Source organism: Trichechus manatus, unplaced genomic scaffold (genome assembly GCF_000243295.1).
Source record: "Trichechus manatus latirostris isolate Lorelei unplaced genomic scaffold, TriManLat1.0 scaffold00154, whole genome shotgun sequence".
In the NCBI taxonomy this organism is placed as follows: Eukaryota; Metazoa; Chordata; class Mammalia; order Sirenia; family Trichechidae; genus Trichechus; species Trichechus manatus.
This window is the reverse complement of record NW_004444090.1, coordinates 1,377,457-1,395,081: the sequence shown is the minus strand read 5'-3', so window position 1 is coordinate 1,395,081 and position 17,625 is coordinate 1,377,457. Positions and strand designations below refer to the sequence as shown.

At 36.9% G+C, this 17,625-nt stretch overlaps 1 protein-coding gene across 5 annotated transcripts in view; it reads right to left on the bottom strand.

Annotated features, from left to right (window-relative positions):
- The window catches only part of SNAP91 (synaptosome associated protein 91), a 173,394-nt gene that overhangs the window by 90,060 nt on the left and 65,709 nt on the right, over positions 1-17,625 (bottom strand). For all 5 annotated transcript variants that reach the window (XM_004386043.1, XM_004386042.1, XM_004386045.1 and 2 more), the window contains 3 exons: positions 17,369-17,462; positions 15,621-15,732; positions 7,105-7,211 (listed from right to left, as the gene is read on the bottom strand). In XM_004386043.1, the coding sequence (XP_004386100.1) occupies positions 7,105-7,211; positions 15,621-15,732; positions 17,369-17,462 (313 nt within the window). The remainder of the gene's footprint in view (positions 1-7,104; positions 7,212-15,620; positions 15,733-17,368; positions 17,463-17,625) is intronic.

Sequence of the window (17,625 nt, the reverse complement as noted above, 5' to 3'; positions counted from 1 at the left end):
ATTGTTGCAGCCACTGTGTCAATCCATCTCGTTGAGGGTCTTCCTCTTTTTCGCTGATCCTCTATTTTACCAAGCATGATGTCCTTCTCCAGGGACTGGTCCCTCCTGATAACATGTCCAAAGTATGTGAGACAAAGTCTAGCCATCCTTGCCTCTAAGGACTATTACAGCTCTACTTCTTCCAAGACAGATTTGTTCATTCTTTTGGCATTCTATGGTGTATTCAATATGCTTCACCAACACCACAATTCAAAGGCGTCAATTCTTCTTCAAGTGAAATTAGATACTTTTGAAATGTTTGTTTTTTAGCTTACTTTATTTAAAAATACATTCATTATTAGTAGTATAACGTTTAGTTACTTTTTCACTCACTCTATTAAACAAAAAGTAAGTGAAATGTACTTATATATACATGACTTAAGAAAGTTTTAGGCTGTACTAAACCAAAACCAAACCAATCCCTTGCCGTCGTATCAGTTCTGACTCATAGTGACCTTACAGGGCAGGGTAGAACTGCCAAAGAACACACCAAAAAAAAACAAAAACAAAAAAACTATTGCCATCGGGTTGATTCCGACTCATAGCAACCAGTTGGCACTTAAATGAAGCATAAGGGAACAGAAAAGGTCTATGAAGTCTTCTTATCACACCTCACATGCTTGCAGGATTTCTTACAAATACGTATTATCCTTAGATTAGAGAAAGACCAGTCTAAAAACACTGTTAGCAAATTTACGAATAAATCTATGACATGTGGATTCTTTAAAAACCAGCTTAAGAGGCACTTAAATGCCAGACAGCCTGGCTCCCAAGCAGCTCTCGTCTATAAGGAAGATAATAACATTTTTAAAAGTTAATTTGAATTTTATAAAATTTTAATATAGATATTATTATGATACATTTATAAGACACTGTAGAAAACAGTACAAAATAATCTCTGCTTTTAGAAGAAATCAGCTTCAATTTTTTTCAAGTAGATATAACTCCATTCTTGAATTATTAAGTCTAAGGACTAACACCAAACCAAACCAAACCCGTTGTCGTCGAGTTGATTCCAACTCATAGCAACCACACAGGGCAGAGAAGAACTACCCCATAGGGTTTCCAAGGAGTGGTTGATGGATTCAAACTGCCGACCTTTTGGTTAGCAGCCATAGCTCTTAACCACTGTGTCACCAGGGCTCCATTTAAGGACTAGAGAAGTGCAAAAAAAAGCATGAAAGCGAAATTGGAACAAGTTTTATGCTAATGGGAATATGCAGTGGAACATAAAAGAAAATCACATGAAGAAATTAATCAGCATTTAACACACAGTATCAAAAGTGAGCCAATCTGAGTAAGTAATGAATATGTATGCAAAGACAACTAATATGCTTGGCTGTGAGTGCACCATTGGATTGCGCTTCTTTATGGCAAGGCTGTCTCATTCTGCTCTATATGCCAGCTTTTAGCACAGTGCCTGCACAGGGAAGGCACACAGATGAATGAAAGAATTTAATTATGTAGACAGTTTTCACTACTTACATAAAATTATATACAAGTTGAAGAATGTAAAAAGTAGGCTAGACTGCTCACCAGATCCTCTCTATTTTTATTACTAGCTGGCATTAGAAATAGTAATAGCTGATGGAAACTTCATCTGATTTGGTTAATAGCACAAAAATATAGAGAGATTTAGCAACAGGACTGAAAAAATATATTGTGTATATACTTTATAAATATTCGCAAATGTACAAGTGTTACCTGTCAAATATTTCAAATTGATAGCATGAGACATTAACAACTTTAACACACGTTTGCTTTCCACGAACATGTGACAGTTAAGTAGGCTGACTAACTTTCCTTATAAAGAGTTGCATGATGAAAAAGGGAAAATGGTCCTCAAAATAAAGAAGCATGATTGTCATTATATTTTAGTGTCTTGAGGATTGTAAATATCTCCGAAATCAAAAGGAAAATCAAAGGGAAAACACAATTAGATATGTAAATTCTCCTGCTGCAAGCAATCTTTCACAATCCCAGCCTCTAGAATTTTATGGTTGAATTGGTTAAGACATACGTGCTCCACTCAACAACAAAATCCATGAGTCCATAGTGAAGCTAAAATCAAAAGAGAAAACAAAACAAGTTGGGAGAAAGAGTATTTATTTTTGCTTTATCTGATTTTGTTTTTACAGACAAAAGAAAGTGGAAGGAAACACTGAACTATAAAATCTTGATTTTGCAACCAGCAAGAAATAATTGATTGACAACCAATGTCATAAAACAATATGTGTACTGACTGTTTAATGAGAAACTATTTGTTCTGTAAACCTTCACCTAAAGTACAATAAAAAAAATTAAAAAAAAACAAACAAACAAAAAAGAACTGATTGAGGCAAGTCTCATGAGTGGATAGTAAAACTGTTAGATGAAAAGTTGCTGGAGAGCAAGAAATTCGCATAGTCTCAACATATTACCCCAGAGGTGACTTACTAATTACAAAGGAAAAAAGGTAACTTTACTTGGAGAAATCTGGCAGATACCACCTTAACTGTACTGTCAAATTTAACATCACCAGTAATTACCCAAACTAACAATTTATGCCTCCCAATATAACACAATAGGAAGTACCAATATCGTCTATACAGTATTCTTGCCAAAATATTTCACTTGAATCTAATCATGAGAAATTAATTAGACAAATCTGAGACACTCTACCAGAAAACTGGTTTGAAATACTTAAAGATGTCAACATTATGAAAGATTAAAAAAAAAAAATTGAGAGACTTGTTCTAAATTAAAAACAAAAAAAGGAAATAACAACCAAATGCAACGTGCAATTTTTAAAGTCTAGGAGCCAATTAAACAGCTATAAAGGAAATTACAGGGACAGCTGGGGAAATATATATATATGGACTGAATATTAGATGATATTATATTAAATTTTGGATCACATTGTATTAGAGTTAATTTTTTGAGTGTACTAATAGTATTGTAAGGAGACCTGGCGGCACAATAACTAAGTGCTTGGCTGCTAACCGAAAGGTTGGCAGTTTGAACCCACCCAGTGGCTCTGCAGGAGAAAGACCTGGCTATCTGCTTCCATAAAGATTACAGCCTAGAAAACCTTATGGGGCAGGTCTACTCTGTCCCATGGGGTCGTTATGAGTTGGAATAGTCTCGGTGGCATCCAACAACGTTATTGTGCTTTTGCAGGAAAACTTCCTATTTTTAGGAGAAAGATGCTAGAGTATTTAGGAAAGAAGAATCACTCTACATACTTACAAATAGTTAAGAAAAAAAATGTGTGCTTGAATGTGTGGTGTGTATTTTACATATATGAGAGACTTATATAGAGATGGGGCTGTAAAGCAAATATGGCAAAATATGAATAAAGGTGAATCATTTCAAGTAGACAGTACACAGGTGTTCTTTATACTACTCTAACACCTTTTTCTAGGTTTGAAATTTTATCAGAATAAAAAGTTGGGAGAAAATGTATCATAAGACCAATTTTATCTTTTTATATGAAGAAAGAAACTGAAATCAAGGTCTCTCTCCTTATAAAATCAGGTGCTTTGATTATGCTGATAAAAATATAGAAACAATCACACAGAGTGAAAGTGTTGGGCTCCTACAAAGACAGTAAGGCAAACTGTAAGGCAAACTGGAAAATCCACTTTTATGTTAAATGCTGAGCCACAAGGTTTAATTTCCCTTCTCTATTTCAAGAGCAGAGCTTCTCAGCCTCAGCACTATTGATATTTTGGGATGGATAATTTTTTGTTGTGGGGTCTGTTGTGTCCAGTGTAGGGTGTTTAGTAGCATACCTGGTCCCTATCCACTGGATGCCAGCAGACACCTCTATCCCCTGCAGTTGTGACAACCAAACATGTATCCAGACATTGTTGGTGGGTGGAAGGTGATGTGTGGCAAAATTCTCTGCTGTTGAGAACCACTGGTCTAGAGCACTAGCCCTCAACCCCCTAGATCAACTTATGCTGGAGGTTTCTCCCATAAGTACAGACTTTACCTGCTAATGACTCAATCTTGGCTTTAGGGAAACCACTAATGCTTCCCCAAACTCAATTAGTATAAATTATGGAAATTATAAACTAAAGCAAATTCACTAAGTTTACTTCTTTATTTTAACACTTCTTTAGATGATCCATTTAAAAAGTATAACAGGTGTTTTTGGAATCACTTTGGTAAAAGGTGATGTGGTTCTGATTCTATTAAATGTATAATTCTATTAATGACACAGAAAGAATTTAGGAAACGTCCTTGACATTGCTTTTTTTCTAAAATGATTTTGAACTTTTGAACCACACTGTACCTGGAGGGCCAGGCTAAAGTGTTACTGTATTACAGAAGTCTCATCACTTTGTCTATAATTATTCTGGGAGATATAACTCCTACAATTCTTGAACAGCAAACTAAGAATAACTTGGTTCTATTAAAGGGGACAGTGTTTAGCAGAAATGCCTATAACCTATGAAACAACCATTTTACAACCAACATTCCAGTTGTCTGCCTTAGGAGACTTCAGTATAAGAGTCTGCCATGGATTGAATAGTGTCCCCGTAAAATGTCTGTCGGCTTAGCTGGGTGGTGATTCCCAGTATTGTGTAATTGTGTACCATTTTGTGATCTTATGTGATTTCCTTGTGCGTTGTAGATTCGGTCACTGTGGTCTGGTGGGATGGACTGGCAGCAGTTGTACTGGTGAGGTGTGCAGAATTGGATGGTGTCTTGAGCCAATCTCTTTTGTGATGTGAGGAGAGGGGCGAGCAGGGACTCATGGGAACCTCACACCACCACCAAGAAGGCAGAGCCAGGAGCAGAGCGCGTCCTTTGGATCTGAGGTTCCTGAGCAGAGAAGCTCCCAGACCAAGGGAAGATTGATGACACAGACCTTCCTCCAGAGTCGAGAGAGAAAGCATTCCCTTGGAGCTGACACCCTGAATCTGGATTTGTAGCCTACTGGGCTGTGAGAGAATAAACTTCTCTTTGTTAACGCCATCCACTTGTGGTATTTCTGTTACAGCAGCACTAGATGACTAGGACAGAGTCCAATGCACGAGAAGTTCCCTACATGTCGCATAATCCCTCTGGGAGACTGGGAGATTTGAATGTCTCTGTAGAAATTGTTCAACTATCCTACGTTTCTTTTAATATGTGGACAACTTATTGCTAACATTTCCAAATAGCGTGTGAATATGTGTGTATCTATATTTTTAAAATGACATTCTAGAAGTCTCTTACAGACTCTTCAGGCAAATGGTACTAATCACAGAGTCCAGACATATATACACATAAGTACTGCTCGGCAGAGAGAGAAGCTTTGTACATTTATAAAAAAAATTTCTAAATCAACCAAAGCACTCAACACTGATACTTGATTACTATCTAAATTGTGAACAATGCAATTTAAATGTGAAATGAAACATAAATGGCTGTGGTTATCCCATTGTGCTTTAATGTTTATTCTATTGAAAAATAATTTTCTAAATCACTATCCATTTTATAAAAAGTCTTAATTTTATGTTCAAATAAAAAATATTTACCATTCAGCTATTTAAAGACATAAGCTCAACTGCCAAAACTGGGTTTGTGCTAACATGGGGTTATCAAGAGAAACAAGGTGGTTTTTTTAAAAGATGGAAAGCAATAAAATTTTATGTGTAAAATAGGGGGAATTAACAAATAAATAATATATTCCTTTTCTCATGGTGCCCTTGAGCCCAGCCCTACTATGCTAATTAGAGAACTGTACTCCCCAGTTTGTCACATGTCCAGTCCCTTATTTATCTGATAAACATAATAACAAATGGAAAAACTGGGAAGTATGTGAACCAAACTATAATGGAACAATGAAAGGATCTTCTGCTTTGAGTGCTAGGCATAATGATCTTTTCAGAGAAAGAAATTAGGTAAATTTTACTAGACTATACTGATAATTATGGATAAACCATGGCAAAATAATATTTCAAATACAAAAAAACAAAACCTGTGATTAGAAGCATTAAAGGTACCAAAGTTTCAAGCAATTCTATTCTTCCCTAAAGACCACCAACACTGATAAATCCATGAGGAAATACAGGTGAACATGCCTTAGTGTATATGTAATTTATACAAACTAATCTTTACCTTTTATTTTCCATCCTATACAAAAAAGATCTTTATTCTGATTACATGTTGTATGGATCAAAGCTCAAGAGTCAGCATTTTGCTATTATTTTGGTCTTTGAATGTGAATGTGACAATTTACTTCTGTGAGTAAATGAGCTTAAGATAAGTGCATGGACTAGAGCACTTTTGAAATTGTGTGTGTTAAATGTTTGTTCTCACACTGCATTCTCAAAATAGCAAAAACATGGCATGAATGTCCCACAGCCACACTGTATGCTTTGCTATTGAGCCTCAAAATCCCTCTCACCCAGCACTCCAATCAGTCTCTAGCAATCAGTTAGCTGACATGTAAGATTAAAACCCATTTGTCGTCTTGCCAAATGACTACAATAAAAATGTCATCATTCCAGTATCAGTATGAATTAAAAAATGCATTTAGTAAAAGAAAACACCAACTAACAGATAACCTCAGGAACACTAACTCTATGGCTATACAGTTATTGAGATTAAGTACAAAGAAATGTTCTTAAGGAAGAATTTATAAACTTTATAAAATGAATTATACTTTTCTGTTTTATTCTTTCATTGACAAAGTAAGGAAGATCAGATTTTATGATTTATGGTTTACACACTAAAAATAATGGAGAAAAACTTTTCAAAAGGTAAATACAGGATTCAATAAAAAGGAAGCAATTTCTTACAAAGATAGCCATTAGGTGGTGTGGAGGAACAGATGCTTACAAAGCAGTAGATGAGCTCATGATCCACAACACTTTCATCTGAATGTAGAATGATCATCTGACTGGGATGTAGGAGCAAAGAGTACTGCTCTAAGTGAGAAGCTGGATGAGATGAACTCTAAGGTCACTTCCATCCCTAATATACTCTGTGGCAGAATGTCTTGTCAGATTGTAAGTTCTACTACATACCCCAGATACATGAGCTAATATTTTAAACATTATTTTCCCAGCAAAGCTTAATATGACTTACCTCTGCAACTTTGAGAAATTCAGACACACGTGTCATTCTAGTTAGAAATCGTTTGTAAATTTCTAGCGCATCTTTACATTGTCCTTTCTTCATTTCAAAGAACTTTTCTAGAAAAAATAAAGCAATAAGCAACTTGAAAATCAAAGGTATTATACTCAATTTTATTCCAAGCTGATGTTAAGATTACTATTTAAAAACTTAATGTTTAATCAAAACACTTGGCACTAAAACCTATATGAGGTATTAAAGCATCTAAACAAGGGAGACCTTAACAGCTTAAAGAAGGTGTTATGTTCTAAGATAATTATCTGTCTCATGTAAAACAATTTAAATACTAAAAGCAGAATTAAAGCAGAGGAATATATGAATTGCCACAGCAGATTAAATTCCTGATCCATCTATGCCAGTGTTCTGTCTTGGAAAATGGCAGCAAATTCTTCCTGATAACAATCTCAAAAATTATGACTGCATTCTACAGCATCTGTTTTCTTACTAGGCTACTATAAACCTATAATCTATATACCTTCCCGAATTAAGGAAGTCTTTAAATTTTCTACATTCAGTATAAACTGATACTTTTATTGGTCATAAATTATTTCTTTATTGGTCACATTATAATCTACAATCATATCCTCTTTCTCAACCTTTAGCTTTCCAGACAGAGGGACAGAGGATCAATCTGTTGGTTTCTTTTGCACTCCCAAGACTCAGAATTCACAATCTCTAAGGCACTGTTGGAGCCTGGTGGCGCAGTGGTTAAGTATTTGTCTGCTAATCAAAAGGTCGGCAGGTCAAATCTACCAGTCACTCCTTGGAAACCCTATGAGGCAGTTCTACTCTGTCCTACAGGGTCGCTATGAGTTGGAATCGACTTGATAGCAACTTTTTCTTTTTTTTTAAGGCACTATAGCTTTGTTATAATTGCAGCATGAGAATGTGTTTCCCTCAATACATGTTTTAAAGAAAACTAGCATTTTATCAGTGTTTTTGCTGGTTTTCATCAATCATTCAGCCAACAGCTATTAACATTGTAGTTGGAGACACAGTAGATCAATGGCTACAATAGCTTCCAGGCAACTCTGCGCCATAACTGACAACCTAGCATCTTTAATTTCATTATATTTCCACTTGATTAAACACATGCTATTTTTATATTCTCTGATACTTGAAAGTTCTTGATTTCATTCAGCATGCAATTTTACTAACTCAAAAGTATTTTTTATTTTCTCAACAAAGATTTAATAATATATAATTACACGAAGAACTAATTATCAAGGGTAGCTACTCATTACCTTCTGTTGACAGTCTTCTGGTAAGTTTACTTTTAACATAGACCTCCCCTGTAGAGTATTCAAGGGAAGCAAAAAGTTCAAGAAAACAAATTCATACTGTTTTCTACTTGTTCAGATTTGAGAGGGAAGTGAATCTTTTAAACAACGGCCAAATCTAAGGATACTTTATCTATCTTGTTTTCTATCGCTACAGATAGAATCATGGTACTACTATAAGAGAACATATGTTCCTATTAGTTCAAAAATTTGAAAATAAGGATTTATTCTGTAAATTATACTTATGTTTCTTCTTAAAACAGTCTTCACATAGACTATTTCTTCCAAACGTCTAAATTACTTCTCTTTTCTACAATCAAAGTTTATTTTGTGCATCGAATCTTCAACAATAATTCAAAAAGAAATAAAACTGAATAATCTCAATTTCCCTTTGAAGAGATGCATCAAAATTTTAAGCAATTTTTTTCTCTCCCGTCTGGGTTCTTTTTAAATTGTTTATATCTCTCGTGGTATTTTAGGATTCAACAAAAGACATTCAAATAATTATAGCTTTAGGTTATAACCTCGTAATTGTTTTTGTAACAGTGGTAATGACTTAGAAAGGCAACATATACTGATAAATGCAAAGCCCTGAGGTTTCCTTGTCCTGTGCTCTCTTAGAGACCCGGGCAGGGCTCAGAGAAATTAATACTTTTACCGAGGGGAATGGGTCTCCTAGAAATCAGTCTCTCTGCCTTTCTTTCATACTAAAAATAACGTATGTTGGGTTTCATTATTTGAAATGATCATATTTGACATTTGCAACATGAATCTTTGAAAACTGATAAATTCCCCTTGTCATGTTAGTATTAACCTTCAGAGGATAACTGTCCTAGGAAAGGCACCGAATGAAAAGGGATCTCATCCCTGAGAGACAAACAGACTTTCCAGGTGAGCTGTGAGTAATGACCACTAGTTAGTAAGGGAAGTATCTTCTTAAGTGCAAGTCAGAGCTTTATTACAGCCATAAAACATTTGTAAATGTTTGTAGCAGCAATATTAATTCTAAAATAAGAACTCATGAAGTTCTTGATTAAAGTAATAACCCTGATTATAAGGTTAACGCCTAACACTATCTAGTAAACAAAAAAGTACCTGCCTCAGAACAGCTAGGATACTATCTTGTACACCTGTTTTCTAGGTTTACTTTAAGAAGAGCAGCTTTGGCAACAATGCTGAATGAAGGCCACTTGACACCAGAATGTTATAAGGCAAAACTATACACTTCCATCACTTTTGCAGAAAAAAAGTCAACTCCTTAATATAACAAGGGGTAATTCTTTCTTTCTGCTCCTAAATCTTAGCCAATAGACTATCTTTTTTCAAATTCAATGAAATAAAAATATGTATTGAATGGTTATTATTTTATTATAAAGAGAAAATACACTCTTATCACAGTCTATCTGCGTAGTCAACATAAAGAGAAAGTTAAGTATGATAGCATTTAAGTAGCTGTTCAAGACAACACTAGGGGAGAATCAAATGGCTGAATATATTCAGTTGCTAAATGAATTGTTAAGACAATAAATTCAATATTCTCAAGCCAATAGTGGGAATGGAAACAAGGGTACACTGGTGAGAGAGTATGAGGATGAATCAAAAGAACATTTCTGACCGGATACTGACTTGAGGAAAATGAGCAATATAACTGTTAGTTTAGCTTTAAAAGACTAATTATATATAAACAGAAATAAGGAGATTAGAAAAGGTGAGTTCTAGAGTTCAGTTTTAGAGATTCCAAGTTTTAGGTGAAAGTACAATATCTACATTTAAACATATACAATAAATAAACCATGCAAAACTGAAGCTCAGAAAAAAGATAATAATAGATTTGGAACTCATCATAAAGGAGATGATAGGTTTTCCAAGGGAGAAAATACAGAAGAAGCAGAAAAGTAGAAAACTGGAAACGAACTTTAGCAAATGCTCACATTTATGAACGGTAAGAAAGCGTAAGATCAGCCAGTAAAACAGGCCAGAAATAAAGGCATTTCTGGTTTTGAACTGTAATACTGAGGGCAGGAATCTTCCCCTACTAAAGGCAAAACCTCCAAGACACTGTGTCTGATGTTGGTGACTGGCTCAACCAAACTCCCATTCTACTTTTTCTAGATTCATGTGAAGTCAGGATTCTAGATGCAAATTCAGCTCTGCAAATTAGACACACCCACGCGAGATATGGAAGGTGCATTTTTTTGCTGTTTCTTCTGGCTGGCAAGATCATAGAAATGTGAGATTATCTTTCAGCAACATTCCACTGTCCACCCGCCAGCTTCCTGGGTTTTCAGGAGTAATGGTTATAGTCCCAGCTTCTTCATCTGATCCCCTACTTCCTACATTGAGGCTTCAAGCGTCTGTTCTCCAGCTTCCTAGTGCTGCAAGGCAGCTGTGGTGGTGGCAGTAGCTTCTTATTTTTAGAATACATTAAAGTGGTAGTGTCAGAAGTTGTAGCTTCCCTAGTCAGTGAGTACCTATTATTCTCAAAGTCATTTCAGGAGGTAAGCCTCGAACCAATTGCTGTAGGCCTCCAAAAACTACATAACCATTTAACTTCCTGTACTAACCCCCTTTCCATTTAGAATATACAGAGTGGTCTCTGTTTCTTGAACACAGTATTTAGTACATGAAATGGTTTTAGAAAACGTACCTTTAAAAAAGTCAAAGATGGGAATCTGGGATTAGATATGTAACCTGAACAGATGACCACCCGCAACTTGGAAAATACACTTCTAGTGGTCTATGCTATTATAGGAGAAAAATAATTACTTAAATTATCACCTATTGTTTTCTGGAATGAGCACCTGGAATGAAAGCTCATCATGCTGGGACAGACCACCATGATGGGAACAAGGCAAACAGAACCGTAGGACGGAAGGCTGCTTCTGACTCCACTGGAGAGCTTAAAAAAGAGAATCACAACAAGGGATTTTAAATTATTGGCTCCAGGCAGAGAGGACCAGGTCACTCCAAGACTGCCCTATAATAATCTTATCTCCTTGTAGCCACATGGCTGTTATAGCTGAAAGTCAGATAAAGGGTCTAATCCTGTGAGTTGTAGAATTATATAACATATATTTATAGAAGCCTCACTAAGTCTCTTTTGTGAAAGTTAGAACATTTATTGAGAAAGAGTGGGGCCCTGAAAACTGACAAGGAGCGCACTTAGGTAGATTCAAGCCAAAGGGAATTTCCCTTGCTGGCAAAAGCTTTTCCACCTCAGCCTGAGCAAGCTGGTTCTGCCTAGCTCACAGGTCCTGTAATCAACTCACCTGAGGAGGGGGATGAACGCTCTCCTCAAGACCTATCTTCCCACTCCTTCCTCCTTCCCCCTGCCAAATTCCTCAATACCTAGAATGACATTTAAATTGCAGTGTGCTCTAGGGAGTAAGTACAAAGTCTAGCCCAAGTCAAAGAAGTGCAAGATTTCACAAATTTATTTTGGCAGTAGGGCTGCCACATAAAATACAGGACTCCGAGTTAAATTTAAATTGTAGATAAACAACAAGTTAAGTTCTTTGTTTAAGTGTGTCCCAAATATCACCTGGGACATATTTCTACAAAAAGTTATTTGTGTTAATCTGAAATTTAAATTTCACTAGGCATCCTGTATTTTTTTCCCCTGAATTTGATAACTTTAATTGATAAAAATATGGAGAATGAGAATGGATCCTAAAGGCACTAGACAAGAAAGAAGGAACAATGCATTAGATTTGTAATGTAATTGATAATTTATCAATTAGAGTAAACATGCCAAGAAGTATGAATTCAAAATGCTAGCCTGAGCATCTGGGAGTGGCTCTAAACACAGTGGTTCCCAAACTGAAGTCCCAAGACCAGCAGCAACAGCTTCACTCAGGAACTATTAGGAATGCAAGTTCTCAGGCCCCATCCAAAAAAAAAAAAAAACACCAAACCTGTTGCCATCAAGTAGATTCTGACTCATAGTGACCCTATAAGACACAGTAGAACTGCCCCATAGTTTGCAAGGAGCAGCTGGTGGATTTGAACCACCAACCTTTTGGTTAGCAGCCTGAGCTCTTAACCACTGTGCCACCAGAGCTCTGAGGCCCCACCAAGACCTACTAAATCGAAAACTGTGCTGAGGCCTAGCAAACTGAGTTTTAATAAGCACTCTACATAGTTTTGAGGAAGGGCCTTGAAACACTGCCAAAGGCACTTTTTCCTAGTCTTCTGCGAAAGGACCTTTACCAGAGTGACTGAGTACAGGGGAAAGAGATATACTTTTCAGGGATTACTGGACATTGACTCAAGCTGTTGCTACTTTCTGGGGACTCAAAATGTTACGATTTGTTCTACCAATATGTTCTACTCAGTGGAGTGAACTAGGATGATAAAAGCAAAGTCTATCTAGTGGATACATGAAAATATCTGTGGTAATCTCCCCAGTTTCCAGAATAGATAGTTGGAACAGATGTACTTGGAAACCAGCAGAATCCCCACAGTGGTCCCCTGATCTCTGGAAAGATACAGGGGTTTTAATTCCATCACATCCCTATTTAACTTGCATAACTGATTTGTGTAAAAGATGAATGAATTTTAGAGGTTGACAGTGGATTACTGTAAATTTAATCGGGTGATAACTCCCAATTGCAGAGATCTAGATGTGTCTTCTTTTATCACAGAAAAGATCAACGCAGCTCCTGGCACCTGTAGGCAGCTACTGAAATGGCAAATGCTTTTATCTCTATCCCAAAAAGCAAAGACCATCAGAAGTAGTTTGCTTTTATTTGGCAGGGATGCCAGTAAACCCTAGCTATCTTATTTTAGGAACATGAACCTCTCTGGCTGTCCTAATCCTATAGGCTATCACTTTGATGATATGAGGCTGATTGTAGCTCATGGGCAACAAGTACAGCTATGCTAGATGTCATGATAAGACATATGCATGTCAAAAAGTAGGAGATAGAATCCATGAAAATTCAGGGACCTGCCACCTCAATGAAATTTCTGAGGGTCTAAAGGTCTGAGAATTTTAGAGAAATACCCACCGTGTGAAAGACAAATTGCTGCACCTTGACCCCTTTTAATTAAAATGGAGGCAAAAATTTACTGACCTTCTTTGGTTTTGGAGGCTACGTGTGTGTGTGTGTGCACGCGCGCGTGTGTGTTGCTCTAAACAGAGTATCTGGTATAGCTGTCAGATGTGAGTGGGGCCCAGATCAAGGGAGGCTCTGTAACAGCACCACTCTGGAGTCACACGGGCCTTTATTTCATCAGATCCAAACGTACTCAGAGTGTATGAGGCAGACCTAAATGCTACAGAATGCCTCTGCAAGCTCCAATAGGAAAATCACAGCATAGGCCCCTAGTGTTTTGAAACAGAGCCTGTCTTCTTCAGACAGTAACTATTCTCCTTTGGAAAAATTGCTCTTGGCTTCTTCTAGAGATTGAGAACCTAACCATAGAACACCAAATGAACATAGACCTAAAATCAAACCTGTTGCTGTCAAGTCGATTCTGACTCTAAAGGTGGTGGAGACATTCTGGACATTCTGACTCTAAAGGAGGTGTTATCTGATCTATCAACCCATAAAATTGGACAAGTACAAGAACACTCCATTATCAAATGGAGTGATATACAAGAGACCAGCCTCAAGCAGGTCCTGAATGCCCATGGAGGTTGTATAACCAGTTGGGTCATACACCCAGTGTGCCTACTCTTCTGCACTATTTCTCCCTCCAATCACACCTATGCCCTCTGAGTAATTTCCTATGACTAGCTGACTGAGCAAGAAAAAAATTCAAGCTTGGCTTAGCAAAGGTTCCAAATGCTGGCACCAGCTGGAAATAATCTGCTGAGTCATTACATACCCACAGATGCATGGCCTTGACAGTAGAAAGAGAAATCTCCACAGTGGACCAAACATAAGGCAGTTTATCTTTTTGATTTTCCACTTTATATCAAAGGTGAGATGGCAAGAAATATGGAACTGTACCTAATCATGGACAGTAATAACTGTTTGCCTGGATGATAGGAATTTGGAAAAAATAGAATTGGAGGATTGGTGACGAGGAGATCTGGGGAAAAAGTAGTAGATGGACCCCCAGAATAGATAAAGAGCATGAGGCTATTTTCATCCCAGGAGAATACAGACCAAAGGGCATAAACCACATACACACACAAAGGTTCTCAATAATCAGGGGAACAAGAGGATTCCAAAGGTTGATGAACAAAGGGGCTATGATATCAGATACAGAGGTTATGAATAGGTTCAACAACATGGACTTCCCATCACCAGGGCTGATGTCTCCACCATCACTGCTGAGTCCTCAGTCTGCCAATAGCCAAGGTCATCATTGAGCTTCCATCACAACACCATAGTCTAGTGAGACCAGCCACCCATCAAGTAACAGGATTAGGATTAACTCCTTTTATTAGAGCATTGAGCAGCAATCTATTTACACCATAATAGACAGTTATCTGAGATACGGATTTATCATCTCTGCCCACAATCCTCTGCCAGCACCACCTTCGGAGGACTGACTTACCATCATGATATCCTATACAACACAGCCTCTGCCAAGACACTCTCGTTACTGCACAAGTGGTGAGATATTGGACTCACTCCACAGGATTCATGGTCTTACCATGTATCCCATGAGCTCAGAAGTAGCTGGCCTTACATAACGATGGAAAGGCCTAAGAAGACTCTGATTGGGTGCTAGCTCTAAGAAAATACCTTGAGAAGTTAGGGAGTCCAGTATATGCTCTGAACTATAGATCAGTACATGATGCATTATCTACCATAGCCAGAGAACATGGATCCAGGAACCAAGGAGTGGGTGCTCCCTTTCACTATTATACCTAGTGAGGTGGCAGTGACTTCTCATCTCCTATACATCTCCAGGGGTAGCCTCAAAGGTAGATACTAGCATTGTGGATCAGTTATATATTGTTATGGGACTTATTACAAGAGGCAAAGTTTAGAATCTGCTCCTTCAACCTTTCTAAAATGTGGTAGGCACTGAAATCTCTGTATGAAATTGCTTCCTGCTTAGAGGGTTTTCTGTTTCTTCCACACAATCTGGATTAACATAAGGATAAACAGAGAAATGTGACCTATGTGAATCACATATTTATATTTTTAAATATCAAGTCTTCAGTAACCGATTCTTCACATTCAGATACAGTGTTTACTCAACACACGTTTCAGTAGTTCCACCTACCGAGTAAATTAATAACGCCATCATTGTAGCAAGCAAAAAGTTTGATAAGATCTTTGAAAAGAAGCATAAATGCAGCATTTATGACACCATTTGTTAGTTCATTTGGATGCACCTATCAAAAGATAAAAATTTAATAAGTTAACTGCATATGATCAAATCACAATTTTTCTCAAAGCATATTAAAATGTCTCAAATGATTACTAAGAAATTCATTCATATTCTACAAATTTTAAGTAACTCTTTTAGTAACCCTACCAATATCAAAAGATGGGTGGTGTATTTTTTACTTAAATTATAAAATATTTACACTTCCTATATGAGTAATAATCCACAGATCAATCAAATCCAACTTCTAAATATCTGGTCTTTTGCTGCTTTTACTATGCTGTATTACATTTCTTCCATCTTTCCCTATCTAATGCTCTCTATGGAAGGGTTCCAGGGGCCTGGTGGTCAGTGAGGAAGCACACAGGATGGGGGGACATACCTTAGACAGCTACCCTTAAAATAATTTGACAGTCATAGCTATTCACCCATCCACCGAATACTACAAGGACCAACACAAAGAGGTATAATTTCTACCCAAATACCCAATCTTTGTTCATGAACTACTCAGGTTCTATCCTTTTTCTCTTTATGACTTATTTTCTCCTTTAAGACAGTATCCTTATTTATTAAGGGCAAGGAAAACAAATAAAACTGAGTGAATAAAAAAAAGTTAAGAGAACTACTTCCATAGGTACGTATTGAAGTTCTTACTATAAAATCTGTCAAATAGCAATAAAATAGTTTGCTGCTTTTACTGAAATTTCACAGGAGTTAGGCATTGCGGCTAGGACTCAATCATAGTCCAGACTATATTAATAATAACACAGATTTAAAATTACTATTGTTTAAGGAAAATCTCTGTTTTAGGCAACCACCAGAAAGCAGAAAGCTGACAAGTACATTAAGAATCTTCCCACATGTCAAAATATTTTATTTTCATGAATCAGGTGGTTTTCTTTAATTAAACTTTTTATTTTCAGATAACTGTAAACTCATACGCAGTTTTAAGAAGTTATACAGAGATATCCCATGTACCATTTACCCAGTTACCTCCAATGGCGACACCTTGCACAACTATGCACAATTATCACAACCAGGATATTGACATTGATACAACCCAACAATTTTATTCAGATTTCACCAGTTTACCTGTGCTCATTTGTGTGCATATGTTTAGTTCTATACAATTTTATCAAGTGTGTAGGTTAGTGTATCCACTACCACAGTCCAGAGGTTATGGTTTTAAGAAACAAATCATGTTGGCATTGCTAGGAAGGACCAATGTCATCTATGACAAAGCAAAAATAATTCTCTTTGGTGGATAGTGCCAGCCACTTAAGTGGGCCATATAAAATTGTTCTTAACAGCAGGTCAAGTAATTTAGCTGCCTGAAGGTACATTTTGCAGCTACTCTATACTGTCAAGCACAACAGGAGGCCACCACGCTGCTCAGGACATGGAGTTCCAAAAATGCACCACTCACAGTTCTCCATGATTTAAGTAAAGATGTGGTAAACTGCTCGGAAAATCTGGGAAACCCAAATCATTTCTACTGTGCTATATAGCCTGTATTAAGTATTGGTCTAATTCATCTAAATGACGAGAGATCTAAAGCTGCTTCTTGAAGAGATCTTGGCTTTACCTGTAGCCCACCATCAAATAAAAGACAATATTCATTAAGAATCTGGAGAGATACATACATCAAATTCAAGCAGTGCATCAATTTGTCCCTGCAGTATCGGCATACTCTTTAGTAGCTTTTCAGGAGCCATTGTCCTCATTACACCATCAGCCCTGCAATTTAAAGAGAAGGATAAAACTTCCTGGTATATGGAAAATTCAAGACTACATGCATTGTTTAAAGCTGTCCTTCACTCCTCCCACCCCACCCCCCATATCCTCATTCATCTTGTAGGATAGTTTTCGACGTTCAGAAATTGTTTCCCTTTTCTATCTA